At 44.8% G+C, this 18,485-nt stretch overlaps 1 protein-coding gene across 1 annotated transcript in view; it reads right to left on the bottom strand.

Moving 5' to 3' along the window:
• Window positions 1-18,485, bottom strand: part of LOC122788066 (supervillin-like) — a 1,698,127-nt gene that overhangs the window by 256,778 nt on the left and 1,422,864 nt on the right. The window contains exon 23 of the mRNA XM_044054988.1: window positions 3,613-3,785. Coding sequence (XP_043910923.1) covers window positions 3,613-3,785 — 173 coding nt within the window. The remainder of the gene's footprint in view (window positions 1-3,612; window positions 3,786-18,485) is intronic.

Below are 18,485 nucleotides of genomic sequence, written 5' to 3'. Positions count from 1 at the left end.
GTATCCCAGGCAGGTATGACCCTGAGTAGCATCATGCCATAACTCAGAATGATGCCACAGTACAAGGACAAAATGATTGACTTCAACAATTGGCTAAGCTTCTGGTGTCATTCTAAGCAGATCCAGTATTTGCCTGCCTGGGACGACATGATCGACAGACCACGATGTTTTGCCAGAGATGGCTTGCACCTGTCGCACTTGGGATTCCGGATACTAGCTAAGGCTCTTGCCACCCCTATAGTGCCTTTTTTAGGCAAATTTCAAATGACAAATTCACTACCATAACAGGTACAAGCAAGCAAAATCTGAGGGTAATGCTACTCAATGCTAGAAGTCTAAACCTCAAAATGCACTCACTCAAGGCACTTCTTAAAATGGAGAACATCGACATCTGTGCAGTGACAGAAACCTGGTTCAAAGCTCCAGAGAGCACCCCTGCATTACCAGGCTATAATTCATACCACACCTTTCGGCCACCTAACCCAGAACGAAGCACTAAAGATGGAGGCGTGTCCACATTCATTAAGGATATCCACAGCTTCAGGCTAGTTGAACAGCATAATGCATCCGAGATTATCCAAGTGCAACTAACTCTGGGCAAGACCGCAATCCAAACTGTAGCTTGGTACAGACCCCCCACTATGCCCCAGGATTCCCACTCCTGGCTTTCAACACCATCCCCCACTCTGGAATTATAGATAAGCTCACTAAACTAGGTATAAATCCCTATGTCACAAGATGGGTTGCCAAATGGCTCACTGACAGAACCCACACTGTGAAAGTAGCAGACTCCAAATCTGACTTCAGACCAGTGACAAGTGGAGTACCACAGGGTTCAGTCCTGTGTCCTCTCCTGCTTGGTATCTACTTCTCTGAAGTACAGGCTAACGCAGAAGGTCTTTGGCTAACAAAGTTTGCAGATGACTGCAAACTAGGAGCCATAATCGAAACTCCTAACGATGTTGATATACTACAAAGGGCCTCACTGAGACAGATGCCTGGTGTCAAAGCCATGGCCTGAAGCTCAATGCCAAAAAGTGTGTCGTCATCCCCTTTGGTAAAAACTCTGTACCCATGAACTACCACATAGCTGGTAGTCTACTTAACGCTGAAAATGTGATGAGACCTTGGGACACAGTTGGACAGTAGTCTCTCCTTTGATAATCACATTGCCACAGTGGTCAGGAAATCCTTCTACGTGGCTCACCTCATCACAAAAGGTTTCTCATCCAAAAAAAAAAAGAGGTCATTGTTCCCCTCTACTCATCACTCATTAGACCCATTACAGAGTACAACTCTCCTTTTGGTATGTACCTCACAAGACATCTACAACAACTGGAAAGGCCACAGAAACACCTCACAAAGAGGATTACTGGCCTCAAACAGATGCCTTACGCAGACAGTCTCAAAAAACTCCAGCTTTACTCCGTCGCATATCGCCTACTCAGAGGCAATCTCTGCCTACCATACAAAGCTATGTCAAACCCAGAGCTGTTGGACATGCTCCACTTAAAGAAATCCCAATACCTCCGAGCTACATGCTCTAGGGACCTAAACCTTATCACCACAATAAACAGAACATGCTGGAGAGATAGATTCCTGTCCCAGAGACTTCCCATACTCTGGAACAGACTACCTATCTATGTCAAACAGAGCTCCTAATTAGCACTCCAAGAAAAATCTTGACGACTGGATGGGAGATAGGAAATTCACCCCAGGGATCACTTCTGTGGCTCTGCTCGACAGGGGCACAGGAAAATAATTTTCTTGGGTGGCGAAAGCCAGGGTACATTTTTGGCTAGGCTTACATAGGCCCTAGGGCCAATAGCCTAGTACCCTCCTATGAACGAATTGTGTACAATTTGTTTTATATAAAAAAATACATTGTTGAAAGTAAGCATCATAGCATCAGTGTAGGGATTTCTTAGTAAAATAAAGGGGCAGCTGTGACGCTGCAGTATTATTATTGGATATAGACAATATCTGGGGGCATTTGATGCATTATATTATCACCATTATGTCTATTTAGTGCAGAGCAAGTGAACTTATTGAAAAAATATTTTACAAAACAGTGGGTTGACATGTTGAATAGAACTGTGTGCACCATTTGTACATTTGTGTATGTACTGGGTTTTACATTTGTGGTTTATACACATTTATTAATTTATTTGTTGTTGTGTAGGCAGAGAAGTGCAATTTAAATATGTTTCACACAACCAATTGTTTTTTATACATAACTGAATAGTTCAGAAACAAGCAATTTATGTATACAAAGGTTTAAAAATTTAGATGGATGGTTTTATCCAATGTGTTGACTTCATTTAATCATGTGATAGGAATGGATGAGTATTTGATTGGCCAGGATGTACAAGTTTTATTAATTTATTCTGAAGAAGTCTAGTGGCGAACACCTGACGAAAGCGGTAAATTTTAATAAAAGTGTTTGTTCAGTGGCATCTTATCTTCTTCCAGTAGCTTGGGCTGTTATTGGATGTCTTTGTGAGTTTAATGTTATTGGCTGAAGCCACAGCAGGCTTTTTTTTGGTTCCTCATTTTTCTGTTGTGTTTAGGTGTGCAGAGTGGAATCTATGTCTGGCCTTTATTTAAAGGCTTCAGAGAGGTGAGCTCAGTGCACACAGTTTTAGAGAAAGCTAAGTTTGGCCTTTTGATTCATTGCCTTTAAAAGACTGGAAAAGTACTTGTTTTAAGTGCATCTACAGTCACCAAAACTGCAAACCAAATTGTAGTGTAATTTACAATAAATATCACTCCCCTTATAACTTGCAAGGAATCACTGCATCTGTATAATCATCTGTCAGTTTATTGTTGTTATATTGCTGGAAATGCTTTGTGTTTACTTAACAGCTTGTTACTAAATGCTATATATCTTTCTCCCTCAAGTTCTGTTTTTCACCTAAACTGTTTCTGTCAAAAGTTGGGTTCTGGAGTCAGCAGTATTCATTCAGCTTGTACACAGTCAGTATAGGGGGGGAATCATTTTATAAAACATTTTAAAACATATTCCAATGCATTTGGTTGTACAACACAGTTTAAAATAACTTTTATAATTGAAAGATAAAACTGATAATTCAGTATTATGTATGGAAAAAGTGAGTTTAAATCAGGCATACAATAATCCACAGAAATAGTGTATAAAGAGGTAAAAATGGAAATTTTGCATGTAAGGAAAATGGGCTCAAATTCTGGGAGGAAGAGGTAGAAATAAAAAGGAGGAAGATGAGAAACCATGGCAGCTATAAAGGGAGCTGATGCAAATTCAGTGGATGATGCAATTTACGGGAGTGGACAAGTGGTGACGGTAGGGAAATGTGTCTAAAAGAGACAGAGGTGGATTCTGGAAAGTTCAAGAGCAGGTTAGAAAGAAAGGGCAGGAAAGCAGGCCCTGGGGAAGACAGGTGTATCGCTGGAACCAGTGGTCAGCTTGGATTCAAAGGGTCTAAAAAAATTAAAGGCAGACCGATTACTACACAATGCATGCAACAACCACAGAAATGCATTTTGTAAATGTCTTAGAGACAATACAGCAGGACTGCAACAATCCTGAATTCTCAAACTAAATAATTACATACATAATTAAAAAAAAATACTTACAGTGGAAGCTGGCCTTTCCTGCTGGAATCTAACGGATTCACCCTGCAGTTACTGTAGTCATATGGCCCACTCCATAACTGTTTGCCTAAATGTACAGCTGTTTTCCTTTGAGCCAAAGAAACCTCTTTTCCATGCCAGATATACAGTTCACTGCCAAAATCAAACACCAACACCTACAAAAGGAAAGAAATAAGATGTTAGCCCTGCTCCACGCTTGATTCAAATGAATCTACACATGAATATGTGTTGACTCTGTATTCATATGTACACTAAACTACTAGTGACAATGGGAAATGTTCACAGGAGGTTACAAGGCTAGTGGCCCTAGAGCCTTTACAAGCCTAGCCATGGTAATCTCAAGCACCCCATTTATGGGAAGAGACTCTGCACATCTTAAAAGGAAGGAGAGTATCCCATTATATACCTCGGCCTTGACCACCTTCCATTTGGGAAGGTACCAGATGTCTTGCAGGGGCCATCTTTGAAACACATCAATCGCTCCAACATGTTCTGTTTATGTTACAAATGATGGTTTAGGTCCTTGGATCAGGTATGTCTAATGCTGTTAGACTTGATGATGTGCAGGAGATCCCTCAGTACTGGATCAAATGATACCTTGCAAGCCAGGCACAGATGACCACTTAGTAGTCTAAAGGAGACATAGTATAAAGACATGGCTTTGAGGTGTTCTGCGTATTCCATGTAGTCCGCACCTTATATTGTTTTTGTAAGGAACCTCTGTTGGCATTCCAATTGTCATATTATGACTTAAAAGGTACATCCCAAACAGAGCACTGTACTCTCTCTGTGATTGGTCTAATGAGGGCAGAGTACAGTGAGGTAATGATTGATGTCATACTCTTGCTGAGTTGTGCAATATGGAATGACAAAAACAGCAGTGGGTTCAGGTACAGAATCTGACTCAGTTTATCCAAGAATGCATTCAATAAAACACACGAAAGGTGTAGTCACACAAAAATCTAAAAGGTATAAACAGTACTCCATAAAAATCTAAAAGGTATAAACAGTATTCCAAGCGCTTTCACCTCAGGTGAATCAGAGACTTTTTCAAGGAAATTAGAAAACTGTTACTGAGCTCAGTTTAAACAAACAGATCCACCCCCAATTAACACTGAACCAATAAAATAAAACCATATAATGAATATTCATAAAGTTCATAAATATTCAACAATCACAGTACAATTCAACCACAGAACCCACGTCATGATAAACACATTCAAATGTACAGCAAATAACACTCTAAAATGTACAGCAAATAACACACCAATCCCCAAAAATCATGCCTTTGTCAAAATAGTATAGGTAAAAATGCTATTAATAAACATATACATATCTTATACTAGCTATTGCTTCTAGCAATTTATATATTGCACTTTTTACTGCCTGCTGCATACTTTTTACTGTATTTTACTGCTATTTTCTGTACCTGTTAGGCACCTGTTTGTTCTGATTTCCTGCCAAGGAGCGTATGATATAACTGACTTGCTTGCAGTTAAAAGCATTCTGTAGAGTCTCCTTGCTCCTTCATCTGTTTAAAAACTTTCATTTTCTGTCTCACTGCTGTGATAAACATTTCTGTAGTGTTTACTGTCTAAGAGTGTAGGCTAGTAGCTTTAGTATTGTCCCCCACTCTCCCTCTGTGTTGGGTGTCTTGCTGTTATACTTTGTGGCTTTGCAGTTGCCCACCCCTACTGTAAATATGATCTGGGGCACTCCTCCCAGTCTAGTGTCATTAGCTCATTCAACCTACTACAGAGAGAACATGTGAGAAGGCCAAACCACTTAATTTCTTTACTTCTGTTCCTCCTTTCTCCCTTTCATACAAAAAAAAAATTGCCTGAATCTCCTTGTGTTCTGACTGTGCTTCTCAAACATTTTAGAAATACAGAGTATATTTTAGTGCATTTATTAAAACTGTATTTGCCTTAATATTACTACAACTCAAGTGTTCTAGGATGCACTGCATCTGAATTGTTTTAGTGTGTTTTATCTGCTTTTCTGTATGTATAGACTTTTCTGTATATGTAGACTAGCTACATATTCTGCTGTATTACTGCCTCGTAAAGCATCTTTCAGTTGTGCACTTGCCTTACTTCATTCAAAAAGTTTTAAATTGCTAATTTTGTAGAGTTTTAATTGCATTTACTGTTTAGGGCTACACACTCAAGTGCGTTAGCCTTTTCTGTGTTTATTTACTGTATTATTCCATTGTTTAGCCTGTTTTAACCAAAAAATCCCCCAAAAAACACAAATACTATCTTGTTTGCTCGTTTCCCGCCTTTCCTAGCTAGTACTGTCCAGATCCCAGGCTTTGCTAGTTTCAGGACTTTATTTTCTGTGTTCAGAGCTATCCAGACCTTGCTGTGGTACAGGGAAGTCCCACTGCTTACCAGTGGGGGTGGTTAGCATTGTACTGCCTATCTAACACTAGAGGAGTGGTTTCCAGCTCTGAAATTGTAATGTTATTAGCCTTTTTGGGCTGATTTCTATCCCTTTCAACTTTCTGGCTTAAAAACGCATGTATTTGCACATTTTTCGCATTGTGCAGCACAGCGGAGCTACGGTTAAACTATTCCAGGTGCCAGAAAGTCTGCTCTTCAAATTTTCCCTTAGAACTAGCCGGTTTCTCAGTAGTAGCACTAAAATCTGAACCCCCATGACTAGCACTTGCTCTAGAACCTGCTGGAAAGCACTAGGAAGCCTTAAACTGATACAAGCACTCAACACACCTTGTCAATAAGGAGAAATTAATCATAGGCACTAAACAGCCTAGAATTGCAAAGTACCTTGCCAAGGTATGGGAAAACAGCTCTTGTACTTTACAAAAAAACGCACCTAAACAGGCATGTCCAAGGGTAAGCTTCCAGTGATTTCTCCTGTCCACCTGATGAATTTGGGCATACTGGGGCTATGCAGCAACTGCCTCTTGTACACAGACAACCCCCTCCTCCTACCACCCACCACTACAACCTATGAGAGATGCACTTACATAGCCAAACTGGAAGCAAAGCTCTCTCTTGCCAAGATTGTGCTAGACAGTCAAGAGGAGAAGGTTAACAGCTGCACTACACCTCAAGCAACACACAGCCCTTCAAAACCCACACCATCAACACCCACAAATAGCAACACTAAACACACATATGCGGAGGCCCTTAACATTAACCTGCCCCAGCAACAAGGACCTCCGAAGCTGAAACACAAACACCAGTCACAACCAAAGTGACACATAGCTCACAATGCCAGTGTACCACCCAACAACAGCCGCTAAGGCAAGACAACGTACCCAACACTTTAGTCATAGGTGACTCTATAGTCAGGCACACTGATGTCCTCACTCACCAGGCTGAACATGGAAAAAATTACAGTAAGCTGCCTGTCAGGTGCCAGGATCCACCACATAACCCATGCACTCAAGTCACTCCACAACAAGGACAAATACGATCTGTCATAGTCCATGTTGGAGTGAATGACTTGAGACGTACCTCCCTGGACTACATGAAAAGAGACATGGAGGAGCTCACGGATCATGTGCCCCAGGCAGGTATAACCCTAGCCCTGAGTAGCATCCTGCCTTCGCTCAGAATGATACCACAGTACAAGGACAAAATGACTGACTTCAACAATTCGCTAAGCTTCTGGTGTCATTCAAAGGGGATCCAGTATCTGTCTGCCTGGGATGACATGATCGACAAACCACGATGCTTTGCCAGACATGGTCTGCAAATGTCATCCCTGGGATTCAGGTTACTAGCTAAAGCTCTTGCCACCCTTATAGTGCCTTTTTAGGCAAGGTTCAAAGGACAAAACCATCACCGTAACAGATACAAGCATGCAAAATCTGAAGGTAATGCTAGACGTCTAAACCTCAAAATGCACTCTCTCGAGGCACTGCTAAAAATGGAGAACATTGATATCTGTGCAGTAACTGAGACCTGGTTCAAGACTCCAGAGAGAACCCCTGCAATACCAGACTACAACTCTTACCACACTCTTCGGCCACCAAACCAAGACCGAAACACTAAAAGTGGAGGAGTGTCCATATTCACCAAGCATATTCACACCTCCAGGCTAGTTGCCCAACACAATGCATCTGAAATTCTCCAGGTGCAACTAACACTAGGTAAGACTGAAATCCAAATTGTAACTTGCTACAGATCCCCCACCATGCCCCAAGATTCTCACTTCACCTTTCTAAACATATTGGAAAATATTAAGATACAACCAAACACCCTAATACTGGATGATTTCAACTACCCTGCCATTAACTGGGAAAACTACTCAGGTACCAACACCCTTTCCCAACGGTTCTTGGAATTCATAAATTTCAACACCCTGGATCAACTAAATCCACTGTCCCACCAGGGGCTCTAATATCCTAGACCTGGTCATTACCAACATGGGAGATAGATGCTCCACACCAGTGGTCACCCCCTGAGTGGTCAAGTCTGACCATAAGCAAATCAACCTTGACATCCACATTCCACCCCCCAGTAAGGAAACCTCTGCAAAAAAATTCTCCAAAGCCAACTTCATGCTACTTAAGTCAGAAATGACAAACTTCATGGCACCCATGCAGACAGGAGCTGAACGTTCGACTGCTGAATCCTACACTAAGGCACTGTACGAGCACATCCACTCGTGCATGAATCATGCCATCCCAAATAGAACCAAGACACTCTCCTCCAAAAAAGGAAGCCAATCTGGTGGTCCCCTGCCATAAATAAACTTTACAACAAAAGGAAGAAACTGTTGCAGAAAAGAGGAAAATCCCAGGATGCAAAAAACCCCTTACCAGCTTTAGTAAGAAGCTGAGATCACTCATAAAATCCTCCAAAGCTAGATACGAAAATAAAATTGTCAAAGACTCCAAAGACAACCACAAGGCATTCTATAGTTATGTCAAGGAGTTTAAATGGCAATGCTCAGATTTGCTCTGAGCAACAACAGAATGGCATTAAATATATTGATCCCAAGGATATTGCCAATATCCTGGCAGAATGATTTAGTGCCAACTTCACCCCCCCCTTACCCCCTAAAGGGCCCATCTCAATATCAAAAGATTGCCAAATTCCGGCAATCACGGCCACATAGGTAGAAACTGCACTCTCCAAAGATAAGAATACAGCATCCATGGGACCAGATGACATCCCTGGCTATGAACTACAAAATGAACTGGCACCTCACCTAAGTGTCATGTTTAATCATAGCCTCACCTCAGGCTTTATGTCCACTGAGTGGAACACAGCTACAGTTATCCAACTCCACAAGGGGGGATCCATCTTGGATCGTGGGAACTACCGTCCCATCAGTCTGATGAGCCTGATCTGCAAAGGCATGGAATGCATCATCATGGAACTTATAAACAAAGACATTGGCAACCTTCAAACACTGGACCCCACCCAGTTTGGGTTCGTGAAGGGCCAATCTTGTCTCCTGAACCTGACTGACTTCTTTGAATCAGTCTCCAGAGCTGTGGACGAGGGTAAGACGGTCCACACAGTCTATTATCTAGACCTCGCCAAGGCCTTCGACACCATCCCCCACTCTGGAATCATAGATAAACTTACTAAGCTGGGCATAAATTCCTGCATCATTCAATGGGTTGCCAACTGGCTTACTGACGGAACCCAGACTGTAAAAGTAGCTGACTTCAAATGCAGCTCCAGACAAGTGGAGTACCTCAGGGTTCAGTCCTGGGACCGCTCTTGTTTGGCATCTACTTCTCTGACATACAGGCCAACACTAAGAGACTCCGGCTAACAAAGTTCGCAGATGATTGCAAACTGGGTGCCATTATTGAATCTCCGAATTATGTGGATAGTCTACAAAAGGGCCTTACAGAAACAGATGCCTGATGCCAGAGCCATGGGCTCAAGCTTAATGCCAAGAAATGTATAGTTATCCCCTTTGGGAAAAATAATGTACCCATGAATTAGCACATAGGTGGCAGTACACTAAACACTGAAAGTGTGATGAGAGACATAGGGACACAGGTGGACAGTGGTCTCACCTTCGATAACCACATCACCACAACAGTCAGGAAATCCTTACATGTGGCACACCTCATCACTAAGGGCTTTTCATCCAGAAAAAAGGAGGTCATTGTCCCACTGTACACATCCCTCATTAGACCCATTATAGAGTACAACGCCCCATTTGTTATATACCTCACAAGACATCTGCAACAGCTGGAAAGGCCACAGAAATACCTCACTGAAAGAATCACAGGCCTAAAGAAGATGCCCTATGTTGACCGTCTAAAAAACTCCAGCTATACCTTGTTGCATATTGTCTACTCAGAGGCGATCTCTGCTTAACATACAAGGCCATGTCAAACCCTGAGCTGTTGGACATGCTCCACTTAAAGAAATCCCAATCCCTCAGAGCCACATGCTCCAGGGATCTACAATTTGTCATCGCAATGAACAAAACATGCTGGAGGGATAGGTTCCTGACCCAGAGACTCCCCAGACTCTGGAATAGACTGCCCATACATGTCAAGCAGAGCGTCTCCTTGGCCCCCTTCAAAATGAACCTTGATGATTGGATGGAAGATAGGAAATTCACCCCGGGGATCACATCAGTCACCCTGCTAGACAGGGGTCCAGGGAAGTAAATAGTGTGGGAAGAAATAGCCAGGGAACTGTTATGGCTAGGCTTGTATAGGCCCTAGGGCGGATAGCCTAGTACCAGCCTATGAACCTATGTACATATAAAATGTAAAATTGTATAAATGCACATAAAAATGTATATCAATTCATTTATCTATTTAATGCTTTTAACTTCAAGAAACAGGCTAAGGATAGAGCATCATTGATACCCGACCAGTTTATCGTATTAGTTTTGATCTGCCATAGTACCTCTTGTTTCTCCAGTTGCAGGGTCCAGGGGCCACCCCTTGGGTCTATGTCTAAAACATCAGTTATCGTAAATTTAAAATCATGCCCTTCATACTCCTTGCAGTGTTTAGCGAGAGCATTCGTCTCTTTGCCTAACCTAATGTCCCTTAAATGCTCATATATCCTACATCTTAATCTCCTTTCCGTTTTCCCGATGTAGAAAGAGGGCACAGTATACCACCCTTTCAGTCTGGCATGTGGACTTCCTTCTCACTTCTATAGTAACCCCATTGATAACACAAGACGAGCCCTCAAGAATATGTGTGCAAGATGAACAAGCCCGACATTTCCTCATGTAACCAGTTATAGGTCTCCTCTTAGAAGATTCAAGGACATTTTTAAGCATTCTACCCCTCCTGTATATATAATATTTGGTCTCTCACCCACCCATTGTCGAATGTCATTACAAGATGCAATAATTACCCAATTCTTATATAAAATATCCATAATTAATTTAATGTACCTATTATAGGTCATAACTAGAGCTGATCTCAACTGTGTTACCTCTACGGCCCTTTCAGTTACATTCTGGTCCACAATGACCAAGTTCGAGTCATCTGTGTCATCAGCATTCGGTTCAATGACTATTTCATTGGGCCCATAAAAGGTCGTAACACAAGTCGATTCTCCATAAGTTACTCCTATGGTCCTATTGTTCTCCTTGTTAACATTGGGTATATTGATCAAACAAGTTTCATCCACATCCTGATTAAGGATCGCCTTGAAATAACCTTTCTTCCTCTTATTCAAAACCTCAATAAAGACCTCATTCACAAATGAGTTAGATTCGACTGTTATGTTATCAATGGGGTCACTATAGAACAGTGAAGGAAGACCACATGCCAAACTGAAAGGGTGGTATACTGTGCCCTAAGTACGGTTTGTCCCACTTTCTACATCAGGAAAACGGAAAGGAGATTAAGATGTAGGATATATGAGCATTTAAGGGATATTAGGTTAGGCAAAGAGACAAACTTTCTCGCTAAACACTGTAAGGAGTATGAGGGGCACGATTTTAAATTTACGATAACTGATGTTTTAGACACAGACCCAAGGGGTGGCCCCTGGACCCTACAACTGCAGAAACAAGAGGCACTATGGCAGATTAAAACAAATGCGATAAACTGGCCGGGTATCAATGATGCTCTATCCTTAGCCTCTTTCTTGAAGTTAAAAGCATTAAATAGATAAATGAATTGATGTACATTTTTTACATGTATTTATATAATTTTACATTTTATATGTACATATGTATATGTTTATTAATAGCATTTTTACCTATACTATTTTGACAAGGGCATGATTTTTGGGATTGGTGTGTTATTTGCTGTACATTTTAGTGTGTTTTTTATCATGACATGGGTTCTGTGGTTGAATTGTACTGTGATTGTTGAATATTTATGAACTTTATGAATATTCATTACATGGTTTTATTCTATTTGTTCAATGTTAATTGGGGGTGGATCTGTTTGTTTAAATTGAGCTCAGTAACAGTTTTCTAATTTCCTTGAAAAAGTCTCCTATTTCACCAGAGATGAAAGTGCTTGGAATACTGTTTATACCTTTTGGATTTTTATGGAATACTGTTTATACCTTTTGGATTTGTATGTGACTACACCTTTCGTGTGTTTTATTGAATACATTCTTGGATAAACAGAGTCAGATTTTGTACCTGAACCCACTGCCGTTTTTGTCATCTGGAGTTTGTGTGGCCTACTACATTTTTTACCAATATGGAATGATTTCCTTACAACATTAGACATGGGGTGATATCAAAGACCATGTCACTGTCTACATACTTTCCCAAGTCCCTAACCAATAGATCTACCCTGAGAGGTGTATTGTCTATATGGTAATTTGCAGGGGAGACTGACTTTCCAAAAGATACTATTATGCACTTTCTGGCATTCAGTTTTAAACCATGGCACTAGCACTAATTACTAGTTTGTGGTAACCCTTTTGGAGGATATGTGTGTCTTTGGGGACTCTATAATCACACCAAGATTGCAGGTGGCTGTAAACTTGATCAACCAGAGGCCTTCAGCGTTAGCTCTGACCTTCGACAAGTAGACGCCAAAAAGCAGCAGCACCATGACTGGGCCTTTAGGGACTCGGATGGTGACTGACCTTTTTGTGGAGGAAGAGTCCTCTATTATGACTTCCTGTGTCCTAGCTGTAAGCCATTTTGCTATCTAATGGGCAACATGTTTACTCCAAGTTTCATTAGTTTGTCAACAATACCTGAATGAGAAATTACAGTTGTGTACACTTACCATAAATGTAGATGTTCGAGTGTATTCACTGTTGCAGTCATTACATTTGGGTTATCCCTGCCAGGGTAGCCCTCGGCCGACCCGAATACCAGAGGCTTAGTGTTTCTGCATTGGTTGCTGTCACTTCAGGACTGACGTCAGGTCGTCAGTAGTATAAAAGTAAGCCAGCCAATGCCATTACATCAGTTTTTCTTGCCCTAACCTGTCAGGAGCCCCCAAGTAGGAGCAAGGTTCTGGTGGAAGAGCCCCACTAGTAGAAGTAAATACCAATATGTCTCTTGTAAGGAAAGAGAAGAAAAAAGGGGGATGGAGGGAGGGAAACCAGGACTGCAACAGTGAATACACTCAAACATCTACATTTATGGTAAGTGTGCACAACTGTACTATGTTCTTTGTGTTTCACTGTTGCAGTCATCACATTTGAGTTGATTCTCAAAGCTGAGGAAATGACTGGAGGCAGTCAAGGAAACTAGGGGCTAGCTAGGATGCCCTGCATGACTGCAGGGGCAAACCCTGCTCTGGATTTGGAGAAGAGAGGCAGGTGGTAATGTTTGGTAAAAGTGTGAACAGATGTCCAGATGGCAGCCTCCATGATGTTTCTGGTGGGGACTCCTCTGAGGAAAGCTGCAGAGGTGGAGGCTGCTCTGGTGAAGTGAGTCCTGATCCCCTTGGGGGGAGGCTTTCTGTGTTGTTTGTAGCAGAAATGGATGCAGTGTACTATCCATTTGGAAATGGTTTGTTTGGAGATGGCTTTGTGTTCTGCCCCTGTAGCAAAGCTAACCAGCAACTGATTAAACTTTCTGAAGGATTTAGTCCTGTCTAGATAGAATCTGGGCCATCTGTGAACATCTAGAGAGTGCAGGATCATTTCCCCCTTATTTTAGGGATTAGGAAAAAGGTGGGCAAGTGAATGGATGGTTGAGAGCCACACTGGACACCAGCTTGGGCATGAAGGATGGGTTAGTCCTGAGGGATACCCTGTCAGCATGGAAGATGATGAAGGGTTCCACAGCCATGAGTGCTTGCAGCTCGGAGACTCTTCTGTCTGAAGTGAAGGCCAGAAGGAAAGCTGTCTTCCAGGAGAGAAATTTTAGCTCTGCAGAATAAGCTGGTTCTAAGTGGGGGGCAGGGCGAGCTTTTCCAACACAAAGTTAAGGTCTCAAGCTGGGGTTGCTGCTCTTCTGGGTGGCCTCAAGTTGCTAGCCCCTCTTAGGAAATGTTTGACCAAGGGGTGTGAGAAAGGTGGCTGCTCAGTGGGAAAATGAGCAGAAATAGCAGAGACATGAATTTATATACAGGAGAGAGAGAGGCCACTGTGTAGTAGGTCAGCTAAGTAATCCAGGATGAGTGGGAGGGGGGCTGTGCCGTATTGGCTCCCTTAGCCTGGATCCAGGTGCAGAACCTTCTCCATTTGTCAGCATAAGACCTCCTAGTGCTGGGGCATCTGGCCTCAAGTAGAACATCTAGAACCCATTTACTGAGGTTGGCAGATTGATCAGGGGTTAGGGAATAAGCCAAGCTGCCAAACTGAGTGTCTGCAATTGGGATGCATGAATTCCCCTTCTCTCTGGGTCAGGAGGTTTGGAATCTGAGGAAGATGCCATGGTGGCAGTGGGGACAGGCTTCGCAGCAAGGGGCACCAGTGCTGGCGAGGCCAGTCTGGAGCTATAAGAATTGTACTTGGTTTTTCCTCCTTTATATTGAGCGGTACCCTGGAGATGAGAGGTAGTGGAGGAAAGGCATAGACCGATAGACTGACCTAGGGGAAGGACAAAGGTACAGACCGACAGACTGACCCCGGGGAAGGACAAAGGTACAGACTGACCCCGGGGAAGGACAAAGGTACAGACCAACAGACTGACCCCGGGGAAGGACAAAGGCACAAACCGACAGACTGACCCCGGGGAGGGACAAAGGCACAGACCGATAGACTGACCCTAGGGAAGGACAAAGGCACAAACCAATAGATTGACCCGGGGAAGGACAAAGGCACAGACCGACAGACTAACCCCGGGGAGGGACAAAGGCACAGACCAACAGACTGACCCCGGGGAAGGATAGGGCACAGAATGATAGATTGGCCCAGGGGAAGGACAAAGGCACAGACCGATAGACTGACCCCGGGGAAGAACAAAGGCACAGACCGATAGACTGACCCCGGGGAAGGACAAAGACACAGACCGATATACTGACCCCGGGGAAGGACAAAGGCACAGACCGACAGACTGACCCCGGGGAGGGACAAAGGCACAGACCGATAGATTGACCCGGGGAAGGACAACAAACTGACCCCGGGGAGGGACAAAGGCACGGACCAACAGACTGACCCCGGGGAGGGACAAAGGCACAGACCGACAGACTGACCCCGGGGAAGGACAAAGGCACAGACCGATAGACTGACCCCGGGGAGGGACAAAGGCACAGACCGACAGACTGACCCCGGGGAGGGACAAAGGCACAGACCGACAGACTGACCCTGGGGAAGGACAAAGGCACAGACCAATAGATTGACCCGGGAAGGGACAAAGGCACAGACCTACAGACTGAACCCAGGGAGGGACAAAGGCACAGACCGACAGACTGACCCCGGGGAAGGACATAGGCACAGACCGACAGACTGACCCCGGGGAAGGACAAAGGCACAGACCGATAGACTGACCCCGGGGAAGGACAAAGGCACAGACTGATAGACTGACCCCAGGGAAGGACAAAGGCACAGACTGACAGATTGACACCGGGGAGGGACAAAGGCACAGACCGACAGACTGACCCCGGGGAAGGACAGGACACAGACCGATAGATTGGCCCAGGGGAAGGACAAAGGCACAGACCGATAGATTGACCCAGGGAAGGACAAAGGCACAGACCAACAGACTGACCCAGTGGAAGGACAAGGGCACAGACCGACAGACTGACCCCGGGGAAGGACTAGGGCACAGACTGACCCCGGGGAAGGACTAGGGCACAGACTGACCCCGGGGAAGGACTAGGGCACAGACCGATAGATTGACCCGGGGAAGGACAAAGGCACAGACCGACAGACTGACCCCGGGGAGGGACAAAGGCACAGACCGACAGACTGACCCCGGGGAGGGACAAAGGCACAGACCGACTGACCCCGGGGAAGGACAAAGGCACAGACCGATAGATTGACCCTGGGGAAGGCAAAGGCACAGACCGACAGACTGATCCCAGGGAAGGACAAAGGCACAGACCGATAGACTGATCCCAGGGAAGGACAAAGGCACAGACTGATAGACTGACCCCGGGGAAGGACAAAGGCACAGACCGACAGACTGACCCGGGGAAGGACAAAGGCACAGACCAATAGACTGACCCCGGGAGGGACAAAGGCACAGGCTGATGACTGACCCTGGGGAAGGACAAAGGCACAGACCGACAGACTGACCCCGGGGAGGGACAAAGGCACAGACCGACAGACTGACCCCGGGGAGGGGCAAAGGCACAGACCGACAGACTGACCCCGGGGAGGGGCAAAGGCACAGACCGACAGACTGACCCCGGGGAAGGACAAAGGCACAGACCGAAACTGACCAGGGGAAGGACAAAGGCACAGACCGACAGACTGACCCGGGGAAGGACAAAGGCACAGACCAATAGACTGACCCCAGGAGGGACAAAGGCACAGGCTGACAGACTGACCCTGGGGAAGGACAAAGGCACAGACCGACAGACTGACCAGGGGAAGGACAAAGGCACAGACAGACTGACCCTGGGGAAGGACAGGGCATCCCCTTCCCAAGCCATGCGGTGATGCTTCCTGGTACAGAATTTGCTGAGCTCATGGTTGATGTGGGAGGCAAAGAGGTCGACCTTCGGGGCACCTCATTTCTGAGTTATTACGGTGAAGGTACTTCTGTTGAGCTGACACTTGTGTGGGTCCAGACGATTTCTGCTTAATTGGTCTGCCAGAGAGTTGAGAGAGCCTGGTAGAAACTGTACTAACAGGTGGAGTGGCATGGCAGAGGCTGTGTACCAAAGGGTCATGGCCAGCCTGCATAGAGGGTAGGAGCAAGTCCCTCCCTGATTACTGATATACCACATTACAGTGTTGTTTGTTTTGATCAGGAGAGAAGGAGCTTGAAAGCTATCAAGGCGTGCTGGACAGCCATCATCTCTTTTTGGCTGATGTGCACAGGGATTTGCTGTGGGCTGCATTGGCCCTGTATACACCTGCCATCCAGGTGTGCACCCCAGGCATAGTCTGATGCATCTGTGGTGAGGGTCTGGGTGGTGGGGGTGGTGAGAAAGGCAGTCCCTTGTTGTGGGAGCATGCTGTTGCCCACTAAAAAATCTTTTCTGAGGCAAGAAATTACAGGTATAAGAGTCTCCAGGTCTTTAGAGTGTTGACACCAAAGGCCTTTTAGGTACCATTGAAGTTTCCTCACATACAGTCTGACACATGGAATAAGTAGTACGCAAGATGCCATGAATCCTAGAGCTTGCAGGATTCTTCCTTGCAAATATCTGTGGTTTGGTGGCTAGATGAGAGAAGCAGGCTGTCAGGAAATTTTGCTTTTCTGGTGTAAGGAATGCCATCTGGGATGCTGTGTCCAGGCTTGCTCCCAGGAATATAATCCTTTGGGTGGGCACCTGTTTGGATTTCTTTTCGTTGATTGTGTACTCTAGGGAGGTTAGTAGGGACTTTACAAAAGCCAGTTGCTTGAGCAGTTTTCCTGGCTGTCTGCCTGAATTATGGGTAAATCTGGATATTCCTCTGTGTGCAAAAGGCATTAGCCGGAGCCAGGCATTTTGTGAAAACTCTGGGAGCAGTAGATAAGCTAAAGGGAAGTGCAGAGAACTGAAAGTGCAGAGATCCTGTCCTGAAACGGAGATATTTCCTGCAGGATTCCCTGATAGAAATATGGAGGTAGGCCTCTTTAGAGCTAGGGTGGCTAGCCAAGCATCCTTGGAGACCATTGGTAGCAGCTGCTAAAGGGTGAGCATTTTGAATTTTGGGATCACCAGGAAGGTGTTTAGAATGGATAGATAGAGGATGGGGTGCCAGGTGCCCTCTTTTCTGGGTAGCAGAAAACGTCTGGAGTAGAAACCTTGGCCTCTCTGTTCTACAGGAACATGCTCTACTGCCCTCATAGACAGCCGGGAAAAGACTTGCTTCTGCACCTCTGCCCACTGGTTTGGAGGTAGATCTGCGAACCCTTTTGGGGAAGGAAGGGTGTGGAAAGAAAATTTGTATCCCTGGGACAATATGTTGAGAACCCAGCAGTCATTGGTAATGGTGGCCCAGGTGCTTGCGTGAAAGGAGAGTTTTCCCCCTGGGGTAGGTGAAGGTGGGCAAAGGGAGGGGGTGGGGGAGGTGAGTCATTGCGAGTTCTTACCATAAGGGGTGGCTTAGAAATCCCTGGTTTTGAAGTGGAGGTAGTCCACTGCTTAGATCTCTGCATTCCCTGCAGCTGCTGTCTGGGAGGTCTGGTTCCCCGGGGTCTAGGCTGGGCTGGGCTGGCTTAGTGGGAGCTGGAAAGGACCAGTGCTTGGTGAGGGAACAATGCCTGTTGAACCTGGGTGGCTGGACCTGTAAGAAATTCTTAACTGTCTACATAGATTTTGCTTTTTTTCCATCTTTTTTAAGACCTCTTCTGCCTTATTGCCAAATAAGTTGTCTCTGTGCAAGGGGGCATCCAACAATTTAGATTTGACA

This window comes from Protopterus annectens, chromosome 13.part0 (assembly GCF_019279795.1).
Source record: "Protopterus annectens isolate FY-2018-M chromosome 13.part0, PAN1.0, whole genome shotgun sequence".
Lineage (NCBI taxonomy): Eukaryota > Metazoa > Chordata > Ceratodontiformes > Protopteridae > Protopterus > Protopterus annectens.
Note: the sequence above shows the minus strand (reverse complement) of the source record. Positions and strands in the feature narration are given on the sequence as shown.